Source organism: Balaenoptera physalus (genome assembly GCF_965194825.1).
Source record: "Balaenoptera physalus genome assembly, chromosome: 7".
Lineage (NCBI taxonomy): Eukaryota > Metazoa > Chordata > Mammalia > Artiodactyla > Balaenopteridae > Balaenoptera > Balaenoptera physalus.
Window position 1 is genome coordinate 1,741,655 of NC_138886.1, and position 26,349 is coordinate 1,768,003.

Below are 26,349 nucleotides of genomic sequence, written 5' to 3' on the forward strand. Positions count from 1 at the left end.
GGGCGATGGGGCGGGCCGGGATTTGTGTTTTGTTCTCTGCTGTGAGCCAGAGTGAGGCTCATGCCTGCACAGGAGTAAGTGTTTGGATGCCAGGCTGAGTCCTCTGAGCTTACGTCGCTTGATAACCTGGCTTAGGATGCTGGGTGAAGTGGAGGTTGGTAGCACCTTAAAAACCGCTGGAGGCTGGGAGCAGTTGTGACCTTCCCTCCCAGGGCCCCTTACTCATGGGAAACCATTTCTTCCTGCTGTCCTCCAGGCCTTGGGTCCCTGGACCCTGGCGTTTGGCACAGGAGTGAGTCGCCCTGTCTTAGTTTGGCTGTGAGGTCTTCAGAAGCATCACTTACACGGGAGGTTTCACGGTGTTATTATAATTATTAGCCCGATACAGGCCCTGTGGTGGTGACTTTGTCAGGACGAAGCCAGCCCCTTTTGGAGGATGTGCCTGAGGCCCGTCCCCATGGCTACACTCAGGGGTGAGGACGCTGCAGTTTGTCTCAGGTGTCCAGACGCCCACCTTCCCTGGACCAGGCCCTGGAGACCATGGCTAGTGCCCACTCGGGGCGCTCCCGGGCACAGGTGATCCTGGCAGACTCCACGCGCTGCAGAGGAGGGGGTTTCCTTGGCCTCCAGTGCTGCGGGGGGAGGGGTATTCCGGAGGCGGCTCTCCGGGTGGGGTCCCCGGGCTCCCAGCCCCCTATGGTAGGAGGCGCCCCAGGCTCTTTGGGTTACTTGTTGGGGGGGGGTGTCTCTAGGCAACGAGGGCCGCTATGCGGGGAGGCGCCCCGGGCTTCCCCGCGCTGCGCTCCGGGAGGGGGAACCCCCGGGGCTGTTGTAGGGTGCAGGGTCGCGGTCGGCCTGCACAGGAGCTCGGCCCGTCGGGCGGCGGCTGGGGTCCCGTGGTCCGGACGACCCAATGCCGGGGAGCGGGAGGCGCGGCCCACACAAAGAAATGCTGCGGGACCCGCCGGGGCCTGTCCGCCCGCGCCGCCCGCGCCGCGCGGCCCCGCACCCGCGCCCGCGGAAAGGGGACGGGCCTCGGGCAGCACCCACTGCGCCTGCGGAAGGGGGCGGGGCGAGCGCGGGCCGGCGCCCACTGCGCCTGCGGAAGGGGGCGGGGCGTGCGCGGGCCAGCGGCCGCGCCCACTGCGCCTGCGCCGGCCTCGGCGGTGCGCGCGCTCCCGCCGGTTGGCCGCCTCCTTAGCCGCCGCTGCCGCCGCCTCCGGCTCCGCGCACGCGCCCCCAGCCCCGGCCCGAGGCCTCGGCCCGCGCCCCCTGGCTCGCCGCTCCCCGACCCCGCGGGCCCCGGCTCGGCCGCGCAGCATGCAGCAGCAACACCCGCGGCGGCGGCGACGGCGGCGGCTCTGAGGTGAGGCGGCGGGGGCGCGGGCCGGGCGGCGGCGGGGGGCGGGGGGCGCGGGCGGTCGGTGCCCCGCGGCCCCACGCGGGTCCCGGGCGCGGCGAGGGGCGCGGCGCCTTTGTCCCGCCCGGTCCGGCGCGGCCGGCGCTGCAGCGGCCCTTTTGTGTGCAGATGGTGGACGCGGGCGGCTGCCCGGCCGGGGAGGGCTGGAGGAGGATGGAGGCCGCGCCCGACGGCGCCGTGGACATCGTGCCGCTGGACCGCTACGACCCGGCGCGGGCCAAGATCGCCGCCAACCTGCAGTGGATCTGCGCCAAGGCCTATGGCCGAGGTGGGCCGGGGGCGCGGGGGAGGGGCCGGGCCGGGCCTTTGTGCAGTGTCCCCCGCGTGCGGGGCGCGGAGGCGCGGGTTGGCCCGGTGCGCTCTGCGCTCGCGTCGGGGGGCGTGCGGGTCCTGCAGGTGCGGCCAGGGATCGGCGCTCTCCTGCGCTCGCGGGCGGAACCTCTCCTGTTCGGGCGGGTCGGGCGGGAGTCCAGGGCAGAAACCCTCGACCCCGGCCTTTCTCGATTCTTACCAAATGTCAGGTGTGGAATTCCCTAACGAGCATTCCTTTTAAATGGGTAGGGCTTCATCCGAATCATTACCTTCGGTTAATTCCTGTTTCGAAGAACTAGATAACCTTGTTATTGGTCGGGCCCTAATATGCTTAGTGGATTAAGACGCTCCGATTTCCAGCTCTTGGAATCTTAACAGACCAAGTGATTCTCCTGATTGCTTGGCTCAGAAGGCTGTCTTTGATTAATTTCAGGTGCCTCGTTTCAGGTACAAAATTAAGAGTGCTGTGTAATCTTTCTTTAAATTTGAAGCATTTGTTTAAAAATTGCCTCTATTCTGGTGAAAACGTTCCTGTTTGTAGAGTGAGACCGAAGTGGAGAGAGAACCGTTTCAGAAGAGAGTCTGGTTGACTGGTTTTGAAAACTTGCTGAGCGGGCGTTTCCCGGTGACAGGATCTCACCGGTTGGAGTGGCCTGTGCTATGGATGGACTCGTCATGAGGATAAACACGCCCTGCAAGTCCCAGGGATTAAATGCAGCGCCTCATTTTAAGTTGGTTTTATAGCGTGCAAGGAGAGTTTCCTCCTTTATTTTGTAGTTTTCAGCATTACAGTTCTTTTTTATACTACCACCAAGCTTTATCCAGTTCGCGTAGTGTGATGGGGAAACAGTGATTCTGGGAAAATACAGAATTGATGAAAAGCACGTATGAAGTTTTAGAGTAAGGGACAGTGAACGAGTCATCCCAGAGCGGCCGCTCAAGTATGCAGCGGCCAGTTTAAGGAAAAGGCCGTGACGGTTGAGCTTCGCAGGGCAGTGTGCGGCTGTCCCAACTCCGTGGCCTCCCCTTACACCCACCTCATGTCTCGTGTTGGCAGTTGGTTTGCTTTCCTTTATATTTTAACACATGTGTGTACGTCGCAAAACTCTTACGGTTTAGTTTTACGTGTTTTTGCACCTGTCATAGCGACCGCTTTATTCTCATCAGGTTCTTGGATTCTTCCTAGCTTCCTCGCATCTTTCCCGCCTTGCTTTTCCACTGCTGTGTAGTATTTCACAGGAAGCCTGTTCTCCGTTCCTGGGCACTGGCTGGGTTCCAGTTCTCTGCTCTTAAGCACAGTGCGTTCTTGGGCATGGCTCTTGGGGCACATGTGCAAAGTTTCACTCCTGTGTGTATTTATAAGATTTTTGCATATGGAGGTGGCTAGGGTTCTGGTACTGAATGCTATATAGACACAGATGCTTTTAGAAAGCCCTCTCGTTGTTTGCTTTCCAATTTCTTAAGCTTAGTGAATGCATTTTTATCTTGTTGCATTTAGCTTTGGCATTCAGCATGGGATTTGTCAGCTCTCTGGCGATAAATATGCATCTCTTTCAGTGTCACTGTTGGATTAGTCGGGTTTTATTTCCAGTACCAAGTCACTCTTCAATACTTGTTGACTCTTCAGATAATTAATTCAAAAGCTGATATTAAAATTGGCTTTAGAGTTTTGAAATGACTGAAGGTGTGTATTTATAGAACAGAACGTGAGCAGGAGCTGCGGGAGACTAGAGCCTGTCTGAGGCTCTAAGACTCGGCTGCACGTTGCCCATCCCTTGGCTGGCGTGTGCTCATCCAACTGATTTCAGGAGGTCTGCTTTCCATTCTTTTTTTTTTAATTTTTATTTATTTTATTTATTTATTTTTGGCTGCGTTGTGTCCTCGTTGCTGCGCGTGGCATTTCTCTAGTTGTGGCGAGCAGGGGCTACTCTTCATTGCGGTGTGCAGGCTTCTCTTGTTGCGGAGCACGGGCTCTAGGCGTGCAGGCTTCAGTAGTTGTGACGTGCGGGCTCAGTAGTTGTGGCATGTGGGCTCAGTAGTTGTGGCATGTGGGCTCAGTAGCTGTGGCTCACAGGCTCCAGACGCGCAGGCTCAGTAGCTGTGGTGCACGGGCTCAGTTGCTCCGCGGCATGTGGAATCTTCCCGGACCAGGGCTCAAACCCGTGTCCCCTGCATTGGCGGGCGGATTCTTAACCGCTGCGCCCCCAGGGAAGCCCTCCATTCATTTTTGGAAAATGCGAATGCTTATCTATTCTGTACCTTGCTTCAGGAAGGGGAGCAGGTGTGCTTTTTTTCCTGACTGAGAACTGCTCTTTAAATTTACAAATCAGGGTGATCCCAGTTCAGATGACCGAGAAGACGCGCCTGGGCTCAGCTGAAGTGATTTCTTCTACTTAGTTGGCGTGGGGGTCCCAGCCTGGGTGGGAGGTTCCCTGCTACCCAGCGTGGGGTGCTGTCTTTCAGGAGACAGGGTGGGGAGGGGGTTTTGTTAGGATAGTGTGGATCTTTCCCCCCAGAACTCTTCCTAATCCAGGGGCCTATTCTTTGTTTCGTCTTTCGGACGTCTCCATGTGCGTCTCCAGCTTAGTTTTCAGTTAATTAGACGTGGCAGTTTCAGTCTACATGCTTTAGTTGTAAATCAGCTTTTGGTGGGGATGATGGTGGAAGTGGCTTAAATCTTTACTTGTTATACAGTTGTTCATCAAGTAGCTAAATGAAACCCAGCACTGTTTGTATAGGAGCTGAAAGCATGTGCACACTCCGGGGCGAGGTGCTCTGAGGCTGCCTTGTTTTGTGTTTGCCTTTCGGGACTCTCTCTGTGTCCCCAGGGCCACCGTCTGCCATTTGGAGTAAGTGGGGAGGCTCAGGAGAGCTCACCCTCGGCCAGGCCTGGAGGTGGCATATGGTTATGCAGAAACGTTTCCTCCGGTTTTCTGCATCTGGTGCCACAGCCAAGAACTGTGGGCCGGCTTGTGCTTTTATTTTTAGATTCTTCTCCTCCCTTTTTGGGTTAACTCTTGTTTCATGGACAGTGTTTTAATTATTTCTTCAGAAATATTATATTGGATATGTGGAAAGTTATTCACCTAAAAGTGTCTGTAAGAAGTAGTAGAACCTGCTTAGCTGGAATATCTTTGTGATGTCCTTTTGGGTGAAAGTTGTCGTTAATTGGTAGAGTTTAAAGGGGTGACTTGGAAGTTTATTTTACAGAATAGAGTGCTGGACTGGAGCCACTGCATTCCTGGCTTTTGATTTTAGTCCATGACCTTAGGAAACCTAAAGGTATTTGGGCCTTGGTTTCAGGGACAGTGGGGGAGTAATAGCTTTTGTTATCTCCCAAGGACAATGTTGAAAAAGTGACCCAGGGAAAGTACTAGAAGGCACTCGGCTACTTGCAAGTGTGTTGCTGTGTAGCTCAGTGGTGGTCATTCCGCCTTCTGAGGAGCCCTGGAAACCAAGTTGCAACTCACCACGAGCTGAGCTGCCCCGAACAGCGCCAGACTGGACCGTAGGGGCCACCAGGGTCACCCTTCCCTTTTTACCAGCAGTCAGCTGGGATTGAGAGGGGCCACAGGGCTGTCCAGAGCCCACTGCTAGTGAGGGGTTGACACTCTTGTCCTTCCACAGTCTTGTTAATTAAACCACTGATTTGGAAACCACGTTGTGGGATGGGAAATCTGTGCGGCCATTGGCGGGGTATTTGTAACCAAGCCGCTGCCGGCTGTCTCATTACTTAGACCACAAGGATAGCTCGGGCTCTCTGTGTGCTTAATTGATATTAGGAGCAAAATCCCTTCGTTGTCAACTCCAGTGGGTCACCACCTTCCTTTGTTGTCTGATGTTTGGCTAAAAGGGAGCACGTGCTCAGCACTCCTCTCCTGGCCCAGAACTGGAAAGGAAATCGGCCGCTGCTCTCGCCCCTGGACAAGCGGGGGAACAGTGGCCGCTCGAGCCTTGGCGGGGAGGCCCTCATTCGTAAGCATGTTGGCAAGTTTTTTTGTTGTGATGATTTGCTCAGATTATTGGTTATTGAGTTAGATTTTATATTTTAACAGTCTTTTGTTTTCAGCACGGGATTTGAGTGCTGCTTACAGAGCTTACAGAGCAGCCTGGGTGCCTCTGCTCAGTGGTACTAGGTACTGTGGGGGGTCAGGTCGCTGGCTGACATTGTAGCCTGACCTTCCCCTCTGCCTGGGTGTGCTGAGAACCGCCTGGTGTCTGTGAGGTCAGGGGTTATGGTTATCCCATTTAATGCCATGTCTGCAGGACAGAGTCAGTGCTCACATACTTGTCAGATTGGTGATAGAGTTGGAAACGCCTTTGAAACAGGTGGAATAGAAAGATTTCTTTCCTGGTGGCCGTACGTGGATGAATTTTCATTTCTAAAGCTATAACAGTTTGTACAAGTTCCCTTTCATGTCCTGATGCCACAAATTAAATATTAGCCAAGGAATGTAAATCTATCTTTAAGTTCAGACTGTCCTAATCCTTTGAACCTGAGCGACCCTCAAAAGGGTCGGCCACTGTTGTGCTTTAGGATGTTAAATTTGTGTAAGTATTCTTACAAAAAGCCCTTAATATTTTCTTTGTATTACATTTATCCTCCTAATAGCTTACAGGCTTCTCTTGCTATTGATTTTTTGGTGGCTATATCACCATTATATGTACCAGTCTCCTTTTTTACTTCCTACTTCAACTGTTGGAAAACTCAGGTTGCTATCATTTTTCGTCTAATCACAAGGTGACCAGGATGGAGCCAATATTACATTCATTCAGCCAGTAATAGCTGTCCTGTGCATAATTGTGTTTTGCACTACAGGAAGTGCAAGGGGGGAAGTTACATGATGTTATCTCCTTAGTTGCTTAAAAGTCACATGAATTATTGACATATACAGAGGAAAATGAAATAATGCAAGGACTGAAAAGTGGCAGCATGGCATTAGTCCACGAGCTGTCTTGAGGTAGAATATGGAACTGTCAGGTGGGCACACAGGGACCAGGGCTGCAGGGGGCAGTGGTCGCTGTGGGAGGGCTGCCTGGGGAGGCTCTGCGGGGAGACGGGCTTTGAAGGGTGGCTGATATTTGGAACCCCACCCCCAAGAGTAGAGCAGAGTGCATCTGGCAGGTTCCGTGCAGAGGAAGAAGAGTTCTTGGGCCCTGAGTCGATTAACCTTGTTGTGACAGAGGATTTGTGGACCGAAATAGTAGGTGATTAGTTTGGAAAATAGTGTGGGCCAGATTGTTCACCGTGTTCCAGGCTGGCTAGGGATTTCTTTCACGATGTATGCCTCGGAAGGTTTTTGCGTAGGGAGGTGATGGGATGAGAGACAGCCTGGCAAGATTCTTCTAGCAGGTTAGAGTGGGAAGAGGCTGTAGTCAGTAGAGTATCCAGGAGCTCGTCTTAGTCCGTTCAGGCCGCTGTAACAAGATATCATAGATTGGGTGCCTTAAGAACAACAGACATTTATTTCTCATGATTTTGGAGAGTGGAAGTTCAAGATCAAGGTGCCGGTAGATTCGGTGTCTGGTGAGAGCCTGCTTCCTGATTTGTAGACGGCTGTCTTCTTGCTGTGCCCTCATGGCAGAAGGCGTGAGGGAGCTTCATTATATGGGCTCAGATCCCATTCATGAGGGCTCCACCCTCATGACCTAATCGCCTTCCCAAAGCCCCATCTTCTAATACCTTCTTCACCTTGGGGGTTAGGTTTCATTACATGAATTTTGGGGGACACACACATTAAGTCCATTGGAGAGCTGATGTCGCTTTGGCTTGAAGAACCAAGGTCTTGGCCAGTTTGTCGGCAGTGGGAATTAGAAAGGTAGGTTGAGCCAACACATATTAGGAAAGCAGAGTCCTCGAGACTGGGCTGCTGATGAGGTGGGGTGGCAAGTGGGCAAGCACGGGGAAGGGTCAGCTGGGAGGCCGCCTGGAACCTGTGGTGCCCTTGATGGGAATATTTATAGTCTTTATTCCCTGGAGCTTTCCTACTTTCATGGCTTTGTTGTCACATAGAGAGAGGTGATCTTTGAGTTTTATTTCTATTTCTGATTTCTTTCGTGTTCCCTCGCCTAGCCCTCTCTTTCTTATTGTTCATGCTAACTAGTTCACTTAAATATCCCTCAGTCACTGTCCTCCAGTTATTTCAAACTCAGGCAAAAGTAAACTTGAATCAGTTCAGCTGAACAGTATGTTGTGGCCTGTGGGGTCCTCAACGTGCTTCTCAGGGCTCACGGAGTGCTGGCCGTGGCCTTGCAAACATAGACCTGTGATGCAAGGCCAAGGAGACTAGTGCCTGAGAGAGGAGCAAGTGCTCTGGCAGAACAGGTAAGGGAGGGTGAGAAACTCCCCTGAGGGTATCTGGAATGTTCCATTCAAGAAAGTAAAGCTGAGTGTGTGGCTCAGGTGGGTAAGAACCAAGTGGAGGTAAGGGAACAGAGAACCAGGACAAGGAAGGCAGGGAGAGTGCTGCATCCTCCAGGCTAAGGGAAAGCTTAGCGCTCTAGTTGGGATGGAATGTGAATTTAGCTGCTGCAGAGTTGAGATGAATGTGAGATGAATGTAGATTGGACAGAACGCCTAGGGCCAGATCTTGGAATGCCTTGAATGGCTGATAATTTGGGGGTTTTTGTTGTATGTGAATTGAAGATTTCTCAGGAGGGAAGAGATGTATTAAACCTTGGCTTTTTAGAGAAGTCTCTGTAGGATGGGTTAATGCCCATTGTTGGGTATACAGTGAAGAATTTTATTTTGCGCCTTTGAGAAAACGAACTTCATTGAGATGTACTTTACATACAATAAAATGCACACGTTTTTAAGAGTATAGTTTGATGAGTTTAAACAAATGTATACGCCCCTGTGCGCAGGGCCACAATCAAGGTAAGACCTTTTCATCACCTCCTAGGGTTTCCTTGAGCCCCCTGCAGTCAGCCCCCGCCCATAGCCTCACTGATCTGCTCCTGTCACCGTAGATTAGGCTGGTCCTTCTAGAGTTTCATATGCCTCTAGTCATGCATCAGGTATTCTTTGTCTGGCTTCCTTTACTTATTAGTATTTTAGAGACCCATCCATGTGTATAGACCTTTTCGCTTAGGGCTGGTAATAGTCTTCATTGTTTGGCTACCCACATTTTACTTACTTTTTTAAAAAAAAATTATTTATTCATTCATTTTGGCTGTGTTGGGTCTTAGTTGTGGCACGCGGGACCTTCGTTGTGGCACGTGGGATCTTTTTTAGTTGCGGCATGCAGACTTCTTAGTTGCGTTTTTAAAAATATTTATTTATTTATTTAATACTTATTCAGTTGTTGATGGACACTCGGATTGCTTCCAGTTTTGTCTACTATGAACAAAGCTGCTGTGAACGTTCATGAATATTCAAGTCTGTGTGGGCGTGTGTTTTCATTTTTCTTGGGTAAATACCTGGCCATGGAGTTACTGGGTCATGTAAGTGTGTTTAACCGCTCAGTTGTTTTCCAAAGTGGCTGTGTCATTTTTTATTTCCACCAGCAAAGGGTGGCGTGAGAGTTGCAGTTGCTCTGTATCCTTGCCAACACATGGCATTGTCAGTCTTTTAAATAGTAGCCATTCAAGTGGGTGGGCTGTGATAACTCATTGTGGTTTGGGTATGCATTTCTCTGCTGACTAATGATGATGAGCTTTTTTTAAAAAATAAATTTATTTATTTATTTATGTTTTGGCTGCATTTGGTCTTCGTTGCTGCACATGGGCTTTCTCTAGTTGCGGCGAGCGGGGGCTACTCTTCGTTGCAGTGCAGGGGCTTCTCATTGCGGTGGCTTCTCTTGTTTCAGAGCACAGGCTCTAGGCGTGCGGGCTTCAGTAGTTGTGGCACACGGGCTTCAGTAGTTGTGGCTCGCGGGCTCTAGAGCGCAGGCTCAATAGTTGTGGCGCACGGGCTTATTAGTTGCTCCGCGGCATGTGGGATCTTCCCGGACCAGGAATCTTTTTTTCTGTGGAGTGTCTTTTCAGATCTTTGGCCAATTAAAAAGAAAAACTTAAAGTTTTTTTTTTTTTTTGAGATAATTGTATACGAATATGCAGTTGTAAGAGATCATACAGAGAGGTCTTGGGCACCCTTTACCAGGTTTCCCCAATGGTAACTTCTTGCAGAACCATAATATAATATCACAACTGGGATATTGACACTGTATAATTAGATACCGAACATTCTGTTCCCACAAGGACCTCTTCTGTACTGTTTCCCTTTTATAGCCACATCTGCCTCCCTTCCTTCTGCTTGCTTGGGTTTATTTTGCCCTTCTTTTTCTAGTTTCTTGAGGTAGGGGCTTAGATTATTTATTTATTTATTTTAATTAATTTATTTTTGGCTGCGTTGGGTCTTTGTTGCTGCACGCGGGCTTTCTCTAGTTGTGGCAAGCGGGGGCTACTCTTCATTGAGGCACACAGGCTTCTCATTGCAGTGGCTTCTCTTGTTGCGCAGCACGGGCTCTAGGTGCGTGGGCTTCAGTAGTTGTGGCACACGGGCTCAGTAGTTGTGGCACACGGGCTCAGTAGTTGTGGCTCGCGGGCTCTAGAGCACAGGCTCAGTAGTTGTGGCACATGGGCTTAGTTGCTCCCTGGCACGTGGGATCTTCCCGGACCAGGGATCGAACTCGTGTCCCCTGCATTGGCAGGTGATTCTTAACCACTGTGCCACCAGGGAAGTCCCGGGGCTTGGATTATTGATTTGAGATCTATCCTCTTTTCTAGTGTAAGCATTTAGTGCTATAAATTTTCCATACGGTACTGCCTTAGCCTCATCCCACATATGTTATGTTGTATTTTCGTTCAGTTCTATGTATTTCTCTTTATTTCTTTTGATATTTCCTGTTTGATTCATGAATTATTTAAAAGTGTGATTTCCAGTTGTTGAGATTTTCCTGTTTTGTGTTTTAGGTATTATTTCTAGTCTGGTTCCATTATGGTAGGATAGCGTACTCTGTGTGATTTCTGTTCTTTTAAACTTGTTAGTTTGTTTTATGGCCCAGGATAAGGTCTGTTTTGGTGAATGTTCTGTGGGCATTTGAAGAAAGGTGTTTTCGATTGCTGGGTGGAGTGTTCTACACAGGTCAGTTAGATTCTGTTTATTGGTTGTGTCGTTCAGATCTTTCTCCTTGTTGATTTTATGTCTGGCAGTTCTGTCAGTTCTGCTAGGTGATGTTTAAGTCCCTCACTATGCTTGTAGTGTCTATTTCTCTTTATAGCTCTGTCCATTTTTTTTTTTTTTAATGAGTTCTGAGGCTCTGTAGTTTAGTGCATACACATTTAGGGTTGTAAAGTCTTCTTGGTGGATTGACTCTTTTACTGTTATGTCATGTCCCACTTTGTTTCTAGTAATTTTCTTTCTACTTTATCAGATATTAATATAGCTATTCCTGTTTTATCTTTTTAAACAATATTTGCCTGGTATAGCCTTCTCTATCCCTTTACTTTCAGTCTACCTACATTGTTGAATTTGAAGTAAGCTGCTTATAAACCATATATAGTTGTGTTGTGTTTTTTAATCTGCTCTGCCAATCTCTGTCTTTTACTTGGTATATTTAGAGTATTTACATTTAATGTAATTGTTACTGCTTAAGTCTGACATTATTTATTTATTCTGTTTGTTTTCTGTTGTTCCTGGTTTTGTTTGTGTGTTTGTTTTGTTTTTTGGGGCCATCTTGTGGATTACTTGACTATTTTTTAGGATTCCATCTTGATTTATTTATCTCATTTTGGGGTATATCTGTATAGCTATCTTAGTGATTGCTCTGGGTATTACAGTATACATATGTGACTTCCAACAATTGACAGGTATTGTTTTATCATTTCGAGTGAGGTGCGGAAACCTTTTTTCCATTTAGGTGCCTTTGCTCTCCCCACTTTTAAATACTACCATTGTCTTGAGTACCTGAAGGTGTTGTAGATTTGTTTGTCATCAGATATAATTTAGAAAGCTCAGGAGAAGGATAGTCTGTTGTAATTACACTTATTACCCATTTCTTTACATTATTTTTTCTTCTTGGTTCTCCAAGATTCCTTTTTTTTTTTTTAAATTATTTTCACAGTTCCCTTTTTTAAAAAATTTATTTAATTTATTTTTTGCTGTGTTGGGTCTTCCTTGCTGTGTGCGGGCTTTCTCTAGTTGCAGCGAGCGGGGGCTACTCTTCGTTGTGGTGCACAGGCTTCTCACTGCGGTGGCTTCTCTTGTGCAGCATGGGGTCTAGGCGCACAGGATTCAGTAGTTGTGGCACGTGGGCTCAGTAGTTGTGGCTCACAGGCTCTAGAGCACAGACCTCAGTAGTTGTGGTGCATGGGCTTAGTTGCTTCACGGCATGTGGGATCTTTCTGGACCAGGGCTTGAACCTGTGTCTCCTGCATTGGCAGGCGGATTCTTAACTGCTGTGCTACTAGGGAAGACCTTTTTTTTTTTTTTTAATCATTTTCTTTCTATTTGGAGAATTTCCTTCAGCCTCTTTTAAGGTTTTCTAGAGACAATTTTTTTTTTCCTAAGTTTTCTTTCGTCTGAGAATGTCTTTATTTCTCCTTCATTCCTTGAGGATAGTTTTGCCAGATATGGAATCTGGTTGACAGTTCTTTTCCTCAAGCACTTGTAATGTGTGCCACTTCCCCCGGCCTCTGTGGCTCAGAGGAGAAACCCACTGTCAGTTGAGTTGGTGTTCCCTTTTCCTTCACGTGTTGTTTCTTTACAGCTGCTCCAAAATACTTTGTCTTTAGTTTTCAGAAGTTCAGTTATGCTGTGTCTTGGCGTGGATTTTTTGGGTTTATTCTATTTGGGGTTCACTCAGTTCCTTGAAATCGGTGGGTTTATATGTTTTGCCATGTTTGGGAAGTTTTCAGCCATTATTTCCTTAAATATTGTTTCAACCCTCCTCACTTTCTTTCCTGGGACTCCAGTGATGCAAATATTGGATCTTTTGTTATTCTCCCACAGGTCCCTGAGGCTCTGTTCATTTTGTTTTTTCAGTATATTTTCTCTGTTGTTCAGATTGGGTAAATTCTGTTTATCTGTCTGCAAGTTCACTGATTCTGTCCTCTGTCATCTCTACTTTACTGTTGAGACTAGTGAGTTTTAAAATCTGTTACTCTATTTTTCAGTTCTGTGTTTGATTCCTTTTATAACTCCTTTGCTGAATTTTTTTTTTCAAATTTTCATTTATTTCAGGAGACTTTGTGATTGCTTGTCGAGTCATGTTTTTGATAGTTGTTTTAAAGCCCTTTGTCGGATAATTCCAGCATCTTGGTGTTGGTGTCAGTTGATTCTCTTTTCTCATTAAAGTCATGATTTTCTTGGTTCTGGTTATGATAGGTGATCTTTGATTGTTTCCTGGTCATTTTGGCTATTATGTTAGGTGACTCTGGGTGCTACTTAAGTTTTTTTTTTTTTTAAATATTTATTTTATTTATTATTGTTTTTTTTGGCTGTGTTGGGTCTTCGTTGCTGCGCGTGGGCCTTCTCTATTTGCAGCGAGCAGGGGCTACTCTTTGTTGTGGGGGGCAGGCTTCTCGTTGCGGTGGCTTCTCTTGTTGCGGAGCACGGGCTCTAGGTCCACGGGCTTCAGTAGTTGTGGCACGTGGGCTCAGTAGTTGTGGCTCGCGGGCTCTAGAGAGCAGGCTCAGTAGTTGTGGCGCATGGGCTTAGTTGCTCCCTGGCACGTGGGATCTTCCTGCACCAGGGATCGAACTCGTGTCCCCTGCATTGGCAGGCGGATTCTTAACCACTGTGCCACCAGGGAAGCCCAACTTAAGTTTTTTTTATCATAGTAAGCAGTCTCCCTGCTTAGGTTCAGCATGCAGGTCCTGGCCCACTCTGTGGACTGTGGTTCCAGCAGCAGTCTAATGTTCAGAGCCTTGTGGTGCCGTTTTGTTGTGCTTGGTATGTCTGGTACCTCTGGGGTTCCCACAGTCCCTGCTGGCACTGCTTTAGGAGGCAGAAGGAGTGCCTCTGGGTGGGGTGGGATTCTCTACCCTCAGGACGAGGAGCACCAGGCTGGATGCTTGTTATGGCAGGCCGCCCCTGCCTCTGGGGGATGCAGAGTGTTTCCTGGGCTGCTCGTCATGGTGAGGTCGCACTGCTGGACTCCCCTGGTGCCCGGTGATGAGTGGGGGTGTCTCTGGCCTGATGGGGAAGGAGAGCGCTTCCAGGTTGGGTGCCTTGTGGAGGTGGGTGTGGGGCTTCCTATCGATCCCTCGCTGCTTCTGCCAGGCTGGCCTGGTGTAGTAGGTGGGACTCCCCTTCCACCTGGAGCAGGAATGAGCCCGCTTGGCTTGCCTTCTGTTTCTAGGCTGGGGTCAGGAAGTACCAGGCCTGGGTCACCTTTTGTTGGGTGGGGGTTGTAAGACACCCTGTTGCTGTGCTTTTCCAGTCCTGGGTTCCCACCCAGTTTGCCTTCCTCTTCCACCTTTCAGAGTTCTCTGTTGGTTATCCTTTGAGTTATTTCCAGGGTTTACAGTTGTACCTAGTAGAGAGGAGCAGGGAAAGACTAATCTGTGCCATCTTGTCCGGACTAGAAGCTCCTTCTGGCCGCTTTAAAAGTTTTTCTTTTGTCTTTGGATTTTATCAGTATCACTATGATGTTCTTTGGTGTGTAGATTTCTCCCTCCCTCCCTCCCTTCCTTCTCCTGCTGGGAAGCATGGATTTTACAAGTATTGGAAAATGCTTGTCCATTATCTGTTGAAATACTGTTTCTGCCCCACATTTTCTCTCCTTTCTTTCTGGGTCTCCAGTCACACTCCTGTGACACTAAGCAGTGTTTGTCGTTTACCTTCTCTGCTGTGTTTTCTCTGCTCTGTGTGTAATGTGCTATTCAGCAATCCAGTGTGTAAATTTAGTTTAGTTACTGTATTTTTCTGTTCTGGAATTCCTACTTGGTTCTTTTTCAAATCTGCCAAGTTCTTTTGTCTCTTTTTTAAAAAATAATTTCCACTTTTCTGCCAAAATTCTTCGTCTTATCTTTTTTCCTTTCATTGTTTTAAGCATAGTCACTGCAAGTCTGGCTGACACCTCCAGTTAGGGGTCCCGAGGGCCCGTTATTTCATCTTTGGTTTTCAGCCATTCGATTATGAAGTGTGTGGGCCTGGTTTTCTTCAAGTTGGTTCCTAAGCCTGTAAATTGGTTTCTTACCAAATATGGGGAGATTCTAGGCATTATTTATTCAAATGCTTTTTCTGCACCAATCTCCCTTCTGCAGTAACGTAATTACTAAATCTTTTTATGTTGTCCCACAGCTCCCTTAGGCTCTGCCTTTCATTCTGTTGATTTTCCCTCTGCTCTTCAGGTAGATTATTTCTGTTGACCTGTCTTCAAGTTCACTGACTCTTTTCTCTGTTGTTTTGTTCGTTTTTTTTTTTTAAACTTAATTTTTATACAAATTTTAAAGGTTACTTTCCATTTACAATTATTACAAAATATCAGCTATATTCCCTGCATTGTACAATACATCCTTGAGCCTGTGTGACACCCAGTTGTTTGTACCTCCCTCTCCCTCACCACTGGTAACCACCAGTTTGTTCTCTGTATCTGTGAGTCCGCTTCTGTTTTGTTCATCTTTTGAATCTGTCATTGAATTTCTTGTAGATACGGTATTTTGCAGTTCTGAAGGTTTTGTTTTTTTTTTTTAATAGTTTTTATTTCTTTGTTAATAACATATCTTTCCATTTGTTTCAAGAGGGCCTTGTGCGGCCTTGTTTTAAAGTCTTCAGTAATTCTAACATCTGGGTCATCTCAGGGTTGGCGTCTTTTCCCCTAAGAATTGGTCACGGTTTCCTGTCTATGTGTTGAGTACTTACGGATTGTGTCCTGGACATTTTTTTTTAAAATTAATTAATTAATTTATTTTTGGCTGCATTGGGTCTTGGTTGCTGCACGTGGGCTTTCTCTAGTTGTGGTGAGCGGGGGCTACTCTTTGTTGCAGTACACATGGCTCTCATTGCGGTGGCTTTTGTTTTGGAGCACAGGTGCTAGGCGCGCGGGCTTCAGTAGTTGTGGCGTGCGGGCGCAGTAGTCGTGGCTTGCGGGCTCTAGAGCGCAGGCTCAGTAGTTGTGGTGTGAGGGTTTAGTTGCTCCGCGGCATGTGGGATCTTCCCGCACCAGGGCTCGAACCCGTGTCCCCTGCATTGGCAGGCGGATTCTTAAGCACTGCACCACCAGGGAAGTCCCTGTCCTGGACACTTAGAATATTATACTGTGAGCCTGTTCTCTGGGCCCTGCTAAAATATTTTGGATGATGTTCGTGTGTTTTGGTGGTTTGTTAGCAGCTGGGTTGCAGTGAACCCCGTTAAGTTCAGACCAGAAGTCTGTTTTGCCATTTGTGGGCAGTGGTTCCAAGGTCAGTCCAGTTCTTTGGGTCTGTCACACATGGGCCGCTTGGGGTCATCCAGGACAGTGTACACAGGTTCAGGATTCCTTCTCCACCCCCTCTTCTCTGTGATCCTCCACCCCATCTCTGGGGGTTCCCAGGGGTCTCTCTTCCTGGCTTTCTGACTAGAAGCCAAGCCTGTGTGTTTCCCGCCAGCGAGCCTGCCTCAGCAAAGGGGGAGAAAGAGCCCGTGGCGCCCACCTATCCCGCCACCGCTGGGATATGGTTTTGTTATGGAGCTCGCCTGGTGCAGGGGAGGAGAGTCACTGGGCTGTGCCCGGTGGGGCCAGCTGCCGGCTGTTTTCTTTCTCTTCTGTTTGGCATCTCCAGTGAAGGGTGGGGTGCGGGCAGGGGTCCAGAATTAGAAGCCCTCTGTGAGTGCCTGTTTCCACAACCAGAGCGTATAAGTAAGGGACTTCTCGATGGAGACTGTCTGCCACCTCTGGAGCCGCTCTAGTGGCGATTCTCAGTTAGTGGTACAAGTGCTGCTGCCTGTGAGCCCACAGGACATTCTGGTTTAGTTGGTCTGGGATGGGGCTGGACGCTGCCGTGCTTCTGAAGCCCTCAGGGGGTGAGGCTCTCTGTCCGGCTGTGTCGTGGAGGCTTGTGTCTTGGTTTTCCTCAGACTGGGTTGGAAGCCGTCTCGGGCTTCAGGTTGGGGTGGGCACCTACCTGGGGGTCCTTGCCCACCCCCCGTGTGCTGCCACGTCTCCGTTGCCCCCCTCCCCGCTCCCCCGGTGAGTGATGTGGCCTTGGTAGACAGGATGGGACAAAGTGTGACAGACAGCAACAGGAAGAGTGCTTCCTTGGCAGTCTTTTTAGCCTGATTGATAGTAAAATTGATAACTGATACTTGCGTTAGTTTTGTTGAGCTCCAGGCTCCGCTCGTAGCGTGGTGACTTACACGTACGTTTTGATTCAGTCCTCTCCCAACCCCGGAGACAGGCCTTCGTAGGGTCCGTGGTTTGCACTTGAGGCCGGGACTCTGACCGGCCAGGTGAGAGGCGTGCCCGGCCAGGGCCAGGCTGACGTGCTCAGCTCCTGCTCTCCGCGCACGTGCTATCCTCGAGCTCTGGTCCTCTGTCCGCCCGACCCGCTGGCGCCCTGTTCCTCCTTCTGCATGGAGCTCCGACCCCGGTTTAACCGTGGTCTTGTCCGCATCCTCTAACCCTTCTCCAGCAGCCCACTTCAGAGTCCTGAGCCTAGACCGCTGCGGCCAGCTGCAGAACCGCGCTTGCTTTGGCTCCTGATGTTTCTGGTGAATGACAGCGTCCCTCAGACAGCCGTGCCTCACACCTGTGTCCCCAAGGCAGTGTCCTCAGGCCGCTGTCCCACCAGCTCTGTCCGGCTGTGCGCTTGGTGGTGACGCCCACACGGGTCCTTACGCCGTCGCGGCTGCTGACCGAGGGCCCCTGGGCAGTGGGGTGGCCGTGTCCCTCCCGTGTCGGGAGACAGGAGGGCGAGCGAGCCGGCGGCCGAGCGGGGAGGGGCGGGTCCCGGCGCTGCCCCCGGAGGTGACCCTGCCTCCCTCCCAGGCTCACTTCCCAGCCAGCTGCGTGAGCTGCAGGTGGGCGGCGTCGCGGGGCTGCGGCCGGGTCCTGCCCTGACTCCCGGCGTGGGTCCCCCCACCCCGCTCCTCGCTGGCGGAGAAGGTGGCCCCCTGTGCTGAGCGAGCGCCGTCCGTGCTCCTGGGTGGAGTCACTGCGCATGAGCGACGGCCCTTCCCCGCGAGGCGTGGGCGCCGCGGGGGCGGCGGGGGGGTGGGAGTGAGAGACCAGAGACCCGGGCTCAGCCCCAGGCGGCGCGGCCGAGCGAGTCGCACGGAGGTCTGGTTTCCCGGTGCATCTGAACCTGACGTTTACACTGGACTGTAGTCCATCAAGTGTGCAGCAGCGTTATGTCTAAAAGACAACCTACACGGCTTCGTTAAAAACACTCTACTGGGGACGTCCCTGGTGGCACAGAGGTTAAGAATCCGCCTGCCAATGCAGGGACACGGGTTCCAGCCCTGGTCCGGGAAGATCCCACATGCCGGGGAGCAACTTAGCCTGTGCGCCACAACTACTGAGCCTGCGCTCTAGAGCCCATAAGCCACAACTACTGAGCCCGCACGCCACAACTACTGAAGCCTGCGCGCCTAGAGCCTGTGCTCCACAAGAGAAGCCACTGCAATGAGAAACCCGCGCACTGCAACGAAGAGTAGCCCCCGCTTGCCGCAACTAGAGAAATCCCGCGCGCAGCAACGAAGACCCAATGCAGTCAAAAAAAGAAAAAAAAACATTCTTGCTGCGAAATTCCAGTTACAATAGACTGCAGATCACCTTAACAAAAATAATAGTAATGACAAAGTTTGAAAACTGCAAGAGTTACTAAAATGGTGCACAGACACAAAGTGAGCAAATGCTGTTGGAAAAATGGAGCTAGTGACTGGCTAGACGCAGGGTTCCCCCAGACCTTCAACCTGGAGAAAGCACGGTGTCTGCAGAGCACAGCAAAGTGAGGTGCAGCTGGACTGGACTGCGGAGTCCCCTCTTTGGGGGACAGTGGTTGACAGCTTGCAGAGCAAGCGTGAAGGACAGCGGGTGGGGAGACTGTCGCAGCCACCAGGAAAGCCTTGCACGCACGGCGGGTGTGTGTGTATGGGAAGCGGTGTAGATGCCGTGGACCACGCTGGGTTCATAGTTGGTTTCTGACTCTCGTGGCCTTGGGCACGTTGCTGACTTTCTCTGTGCCTCGGTTTCCTCATTGGTGATGTAGGGACAGAAGTCTTGATTTGATGGGATCGAGGGGATGCTTGGTAACATGGCTCATATCGTTCTGTGCCGCCCGGTCCAAAGATGCGCAGAGGCTCACGGCTGCGGTTCCGGCCTGGTGGTCGCAGCAGCGGCAGGCCTGGCGCTTTCCTCTAAAGACCTGGTGTCTGGCCTTGTCGTCACCTGATTTGGCAGCAGACTGGGGATGTGCCTGGCTCCCTCCCCGGGGCTGGTGCTGGGTGCTCGGTGCGGCCTGGCTGTGCGCGGTCCTGGCCTCCCTTCGGCCCACGAGCCCCTCCAGCTCCCCCTCCAGCTCGCACCCCTGCTCCTCGCTCTCCTGCGTCAGGAGAGATGCTCGTGGGGGTCGGGCAGTGGTGTCGCTCAGCGCTGTGCGTGACTTGCTTGCCTTTGCTGGCGGAGGAGAGCGGGGCTTGCCGAGTGGCCGGGGTCCCCACGTTGTTAGTCGCCTGTCGTCGTTCACAGCCCCCCTGTCCGTCGTCTGTGTGCCGTCGGCCCTGAGCCGTGTCCGGAGAGAGTGGGGATGCCGCCGTGCTCACGCGGCGGTCTCTCCCCCGTGCAGATGACATCCCGGAGGACCTCAGGGACCCCTTCTACGTCGACCAGTACGAGCAGGAGCACATCAAGCCTCCGGTCATCAAGCTCCTGCTGTCCAGTGAGCTGTACTGCCGCGTCTGCAGCCTCATCCTCAGAGGGGACCAGGTGGCCGCTCTGCAGGGGCACCAGTCTGTCGTCCAGGCCCTGTCCCGGAGAGGGATTTACGTGATGGAGGGCGACGACACGCCCGTGACGGAGCCCGAGCTCAGCCGCGCGCCCATAAAGATGGTGAGTGGCCGGGGCGGCGGGGCAGGGGCGGCTGGTGGGGTGCCGCTGTCCCCCTGCAGCACAGCAGAGCCACCCCAAAAGTTCAGGGTTTGAGACCACCTTCTCTCTGCGGGCCAGTGGCTGATTTGGAAAAGGGGGAGGGAACAGCTTCCTGTCAGCTTTTTCTCATGGGGAGCGAACTCCTTGCACGTGTTGTGCCGTAGAATTGTTGAGCCCACCCTATTAGGTTGTTTCACGTGTATCTTCTAAGTATTTTTGTGCCAAAATAAAGAAAGAAATACACTTTTCCTCCCCGAGTGTCTCCCTGCATCTTTCCCGGAAAGCCATCCCACCAGAGTGACTTTTCCAGGCTGCTCCAGGTCTAAGCCGCTTGTGGCACCTCTCACGTGGCTTTAAGCTTAGGCCATTCTCAGGCGTTCTGCGTTCTGTGGTTTCTCACTCTTGGCCTTTGTGGATGTGTGTTGTGGATCGAGAGGATGTTACTGGTTCTGGGAAGAAAGGGCTCGAAGGCCTGGCGTGAGTTCAGTGTGCAGGGCCCCTGACCGGCCCCAGGGGCCTGTGGTGGTCGTGGGGCCTCAGGCACGTCTCTCGGCCCCTTGTACCTTTGCCCACAGCTGAGCAGTAGGGAAGCCCTGGGCTCTCACAGGGTCGTCAGAGATGAGGAAGGGGGGTCACGTACAAGTAGAGATCTGAGTGCCTCCTTAGATGCAGAGGAAGACAGACAACGGAGGCGTTCAGCTGTGGGTCTAGGGAGGGTCTCCGCGTTGACCCGGGGCGGAAAGGCAAGTTTGGGTGACTGACTGCTGCCTCTGCCCCCAGAGCGCCCACATGGCGATGGTGGACGCGCTCATGATGGCCTACACTGTGGAGATGATCAGCATTGAGAAGGTGGTGGCCAGCGTCAAGCGCTTCTCCACGTTCAGTGCCTCGAAAGAGCTTCCCTACGACCTTGAGGACGCCATGGTCTTCTGGGTCAACAAGGTGAGCGCTGGGGGCCCTGCCCGGAATGGGGGCGAGCAGCGTGAGTGGCCGGGGTGCCCCTTGGGTGTGGGTCCTCTTGCCCCTGAGAGCAGCACCCTCCTGTGTGTCCTGCTGCGACCCTGGCCCAGCAGCGGCCTCAGAAGTGTGTCCACTGTGGTTCAGACAGACAGGTGCTGCAGAGGGGAGCAGCACGGGCCTGTAGGAAGCACAGGTGTGTTGGCAGTTCAAGTTAATAAATTCGTTTTATTTTTATCTCAAGCACCTATGTGCATTCATGGAGATCTCAATTTAGAAGGCATTTCGATTAAGAGAAAAATGGTACCTTCCTAAGTGCTGTTTTTTTCCTTTTATGTTTAGAAGCTTACAGTGTGTCTGTCTATACAGTCTTCATAAAGAATGTTCATTTTTCACGGTGTGTGATTATAGGATTACCTTACCGAAGGCTTTTGGTTATTAAGCCTCCTCATTTGCCAAAAGATATTCAATTAGGGACACTTGATTAAGCAGAGGAAATGGAAGAGTGAGCAGCTCCTTGCAGAGTTGTATCATATGCAGGGAATTTGGAGTTATTTCGTTACACAGTTTGCACGTGTATTCCCGATCGCGTAAGGGCTTTATCAGAGCCGAGGAGAAAGTCCGTGGCCGTGGGATTAGTTGAAGAACGCAGCGGAGCCTGGCAGAGTCTGCGTGCTGCTCCCTTGGACGGCCTCCTCATCGCGGTGATGCCGCCCTGCTCTTTACTTCGTTTCCTCCTGCGTGTGGGTCTGGGGCATCAAGTGGATGAGCGGACCGCCTTCACCCTCTGACCCCGCAGTGGGGTGGAGGGCTTTTCTAGGACTCCTGTGGAACCTCTGGTCCTGGTGGGACTCGGGAGCTGGCCAGTGCCCACAAGGTCGCTTCTCGGTGGTGGCACCTCCTCGTCCTCGTCCCCGTCCCCTGGCTTCACGTAGTAGTACATGCGGGAGGCGGCCCACAGGGATTTGGTTAAAAAACGATGTTCTGGAGTGGTGTTTCCACGGGAGCCCGGGCCTCCGGGGCATGGTTCTGTGATCCGAGCCCGAGCTCCCTTCCTATGGCCACAAGTTCAGATTTTCTTTTAACAACTTTTATTGATTTTTCCCCCATTATCAAAGGAATGGTATGGTTATTATAGACATTTAGAAAACACGGATGAGCAAACAGAAGAAAGTGAAAATTCCCCATGGCCTTGCCACCTGTAAACGTAGTGTTTTGTAGTAAAGTGTGCTAAATTCTCATAGTTTTTATTTATCTGGGTGTAACACCCAGACTTAAAGGCACAGCTGGGGCCTTCTAGGCACTTGACCATAGGCTGAGGTTTGCATTTGCTGAGATGTGGTGAGTGTGGCTCGGGCCGTTCTGAGGCCGCCCGCCCGCCTGCCGTGGTCTCGACGCGCCGGGGCCGAGCTGTCCCCTCCCGCCATAAGCAGCCGTCTCCCTGAGCATCTCGATGACTTCCGCCCACATATTCCTGGTGGGCAGTGGTTGAGATTAAGCTGAGGTGCATTTTTAAAGACTTTTGATTAGTTGTTGCCAAATTCTGACCATAAAGATTGTACCGTTTTTCTCATACTGTTGAGTCTGCGTAAGTGTTTTTTTCCCCTGTGTCTTCTCATATATTGGATATTATTAAAAAATACCTGCTGAGTTGAAAGGTGAAAAATAGCACCTTTTACTTTTATTTCTTCACTCGCTGACAAAGTTGAAGTTTAAGGAAGAGAGTGTATGTCGTCTGGCTGTTTTTCTCCCTCCTGGGTAACTTGTTTTGGCCAGGGTTCTTCGGGGAGGGGTGGGGGAACGTGCCTTCCGCTTCCTGCCCGGGACCCTCCTGTTTCCAGGGCGTTTGCCGTGTGTTTATCGGCGCTTCCCGGGTGCTCGTGGCCTGTTTGCCTGGGACTTGGTGGCCGGCCCAGCAGCACCGCTGTGGCTTCTCCCCCCTGTGGTGTCCCCGCCGTGTGGACACCGCTTCCTGACTTGCTGTTGTGACAGGTGTCCCCACTGCTCGGCGTGGTCACGTGGCCGCCTTGGCCAGGCCCGCAGTCGCACCTGACGCTGTGCTGACTGTGTGTGGGTTTGTCACAGCTCACGCCCCTTCTCGTGCCGCGCTCCGTTCTCCCAGGAGTTAATGCTGGCTGCAGCTTTTCATGATCCTTTTTCCCTTGCCCCGTTATCTATGTTTTTATTCCACGTGCTCCATGTTTTGCTATTTCCTTAGCATCCGTGTGAATTTCAGTTTCTCAGTTGGGAGGTTTTTCCCTCAGGTGAGTGCTCTGACCTCCACACCCGCTGCAGTCCTGCAGGTTCTCCCCAGTGTCCCATCTGGGGGGAGGGTTCCCGCAGTCGCTGCCTTCCTGGGGCTCCTCTCAGGGGCGGATCCTCTGGTGCAGGGTGAGATGTGCTCCCGCCTTCTGTGCCTTCGGAGGGTGTCTGCTCACGTGCCTTCCCTGAACTGTGATGGGACCTTAGCTCCCCGCGGCCTCTCCACTGTGGACGCTGTCGCCTGACAGGCTTCCAGCCGGGCCTGGAGACCTTCCCTCCTTCCTCACGCCGATGTGTTTTCTCTCCACAGAAAATTGCTGCGCGTTTAATGAGGTTTGGGCTCTGGGGAGGTTTGACATCGGTGAGTTTTCTCTTCAGCATCAATCTTAGATGCCTAACAAGATCTGAAGTCTCTTGGAAACTCTGTTCCTAGGTTCCGTGTTCCCAGGATTGCGGCTGTGTGCGCACACCTGAGGCAGGTGTGAGCTCCCCTCACCTGCCTTTCTCCTGTGGGGTCTTTCCAGGGGGTCGCGTCTCACGTTTGGCTCCGCGTGCGGGTGCCCTCATCCCCGTCGGCATCTCTGGATCCACAGGGCAGGCCTGTCAAGTGGCCTGTGAGTTTCTCTTGCCGTGTGGCATCGTTTTGGGGGCCGTCCTGCCGCAGACTGGACGGTTGCTGACAGGCCTCCTGCACGCCCGCCACCTGAGGCGTTCAGAGACCCCTCCGCCTGGCGCCGGGCCAGCCCCGCTGCTGCCCCTGCGTCGTGTGGGGAGCGCGCCCTTGCAGTGCGCCCCCGGCCCTGCTCAGGAAGGCTGCGGCTGGCCCTTCCCGCACCACGCCCTCTGGACCAGCCCCCCTCCGCGGGTGATCAGTCACCCTGGGGCCAGAATCGCTCCCTGGGCCTGGGGGCGCCACCGAGCCATCCGCCAGCTTCCCTGTCCCGTGTGAGTGTGTCTGGGTGATCTCCTCTCTGTTCCGGGAGTTTTCCCACGAACCGTCTTGCTGTGGCTCTTTTTATTTTTTATTGACGCCTGGCCAGTAGCTTGAGTCTTTTACTAAGAAACTCCCCAGCTTTGCCCAAACATGTTTTATATGCAATAAATGGACCCAGTTCCTTGAGTGTTGACAAGTGGCTACATAAGTTTAGCATTCGCAATCAAGGTAACACTTCCGTCATCCAAAAAAAGTTCCTCTGTGCTCGTTTGCAGTTAATCTCCCGCCTGGCCCAAATAACTACTGATCTGCTTTCTTCACTACGGATTAGTTGTCTCTCTTCTAGGTCCTGGTAGAGATGGAGTCACGTGGTATGTGCTCTTTTTGTGTCTTTCACTGACTACAGTGTTGTTGAAGTTGATCCACGCCATTGTGTCCATCAGTAGTTTGGTGCTTTGGAAACTCGGTAGGATTCCACTGCACGAATGCGCTACAGTTTGTTTATCTGTTCACCTGTTGATGGGCACTCGGTTTCTAGTTTTGTCTGTTACACATAGAGCTTCTGGGAACATTTGTGCACAAGTTTTTATGTGCAGATGTATTTTCATTTCTTTGAGTAAATACTTAGGAGTGAGTTGCTGGGTCACGTGACGATCAGTTTACCTCTAGAAGAAACTGTCAGAGTGTTATCTGAAGTGACTGTGCCGTCTTAGACTCCCACCAGCAGGACAGGAGAATTCCAGTGTCCACGTTCTGCTGACACTTGGTATCGTCAGTCTTTCGGTTTCAGCCATTTGGGTGGATGTGTAGAGGTATGGCATGGTTTTAATTTGCATTTCTTTAATGACTAAAGATGTTTCTGTGTATCTTGTTAGGTGTCTGTTCACATATTTTGCCCAATTTTTAATGAGGTTGTTTGTCTTAATGAGTTTCAAGAATATTTTATGTGTATAAAGATTTAGGGATCCAGTGCTTTCCAAGGTATACTTTTTTTTTTTTTAATTAATTAATTAATTTATTTATTTATGGCTGTGTTGGGTCTTCGTTTCTGTGCGAGGGCTCTCTCTTGTTGCAGCAAGTGGGGGCCACTCTTCATCGCTGTGCGCGGGCCTCTCACTGTTGTGGCCTCTCCCATTGCGGAGCACAGGCTCCAGACGCACAGGCTCAGTAATTGTGGCTCACGGGCCTAGCTGCTCTGCGGCATGTGGGATCTTCCCAGACCAGGGCTCGAACCCGTGTCCTCTGCATTGGCAGGCAGACTCTCAACCACTGCGCCACCAGGGAAGCCCCCAAGGTATATATTCTTGTAATGTGTTTTTATTGTTTTGGTGTCAGGATAACGCGGGTGTCAAAAAAAGAGTTGGGAAGTATTCCCTCCTTCATTTTGTGAAACTCTTTTTGTATTATTAGTATTACTAGTATTGTTTTGTCCTTAAATCTTTGATGGAGTCACTGGTGAAGCCATCTGGGCCTGGAGTTTTCTTGGAAGGTTTTAATTATGAATTCAATGTCTTTAGTGTACATATAAGGTATTTAGGATTTCTATTTAATTTTGTGACTTTTAAGGAATTTGTGAATTTTATTTAAATTTTTGACTTTATTGGCATAGTCATATTTCTTTATCATCCTTTTAGTGTATTATGATCTGTAGTGATGTCCCCTCTTGTTTCCTGCTCTGTAATTTCTGTCTTTTTTTCTTCCCTTTGTTGGTTTGGTTTATCAACTTTATTAATCTTCTAAAAAACCTGCTTTTGGTTTTTATTGATTTCTCCAGTTTTCTATATAATTCCTCCTCTTGCTTTTATTATTTTTCTGTTTATTTTGAATTTATTTTTCTCTCTTTTCTAGTTTGTTATAGTAGAAGATTAGTTCTTTTACACCTTTCTACGTTTTAATATAAACATTTAAAGTTGATAATTCCTCTTTAAGTAGTGCTTTAGCTGCATTGTACACATTTTTATATGTTGTGGTTTTCTTCATTCCCTTTAAAATATTTTGTTTTAGTTGCGAATTCTCGTTTTATCAATGGATTATCTAGAAGTTTGTAGTTTAGTTTTCATATGTGTGGAGGTGGGGTGGTTCTAGGTATCTTAGTGTTTTGGTTTCTAATTCTGTTGTGGTCAGAGAGCATAGTCTTTGTGGTTTCATTTCCGTCCTTCTGGATTTATCGAGACTTGTTTTGTGGTCCACTGCATGGTCTTGCAGAGTGTTCCCGTGCGCACTTGAAAAGAGCCTGTGTGTTCTGCTGTTGTCAGTGGAGTACTTCGTAAGTGTCAGGTCAGGGTGGCTTGGGTGTGCTTGCATCGCTGGAGTCTTAGGCCCCATCAGTCACTTACCCAGAGAGGAGAGTTGAAATCTCCAGCAGTAATTTTGTCTATTTTACCTTTTGGTTGTGTCAGTTTTTGCTTTGTGTATTTTTAGTCTGTTGTTACATGGATACACGTTTAGGATTT

General features: G+C 50.5%; 1 protein-coding gene across 9 annotated transcripts in view; it reads left to right on the forward strand.

Annotated features, from left to right (window-relative positions):
• Window positions 1-1,140: 1,140 nt before the first annotated feature.
• The window catches only part of CAMSAP1 (calmodulin regulated spectrin associated protein 1), a 55,995-nt gene continuing 30,786 nt past the window's right edge, over window positions 1,141-26,349 (forward strand). For 5 of the 9 annotated variants that reach the window (XM_082469326.1, XM_082469327.1, XM_082469328.1 and 2 more), the window contains exons 1-4: window positions 1,233-1,366; window positions 1,529-1,688; window positions 19,442-19,704; window positions 20,524-20,685. In XM_082469326.1, the coding sequence (XP_082325452.1) occupies window positions 1,529-1,688; window positions 19,442-19,704; window positions 20,524-20,685 (585 nt within the window). In that variant the 5' untranslated portion in view covers window positions 1,233-1,366. Of the gene's footprint in view, window positions 1,367-1,528; window positions 1,689-19,441; window positions 19,705-20,523; window positions 20,686-26,349 lie in introns of those variants that run through there. The other 4 variants (XM_082469323.1, XM_082469325.1, XM_082469324.1 and 1 more) reach the window with 3 other exon arrangements.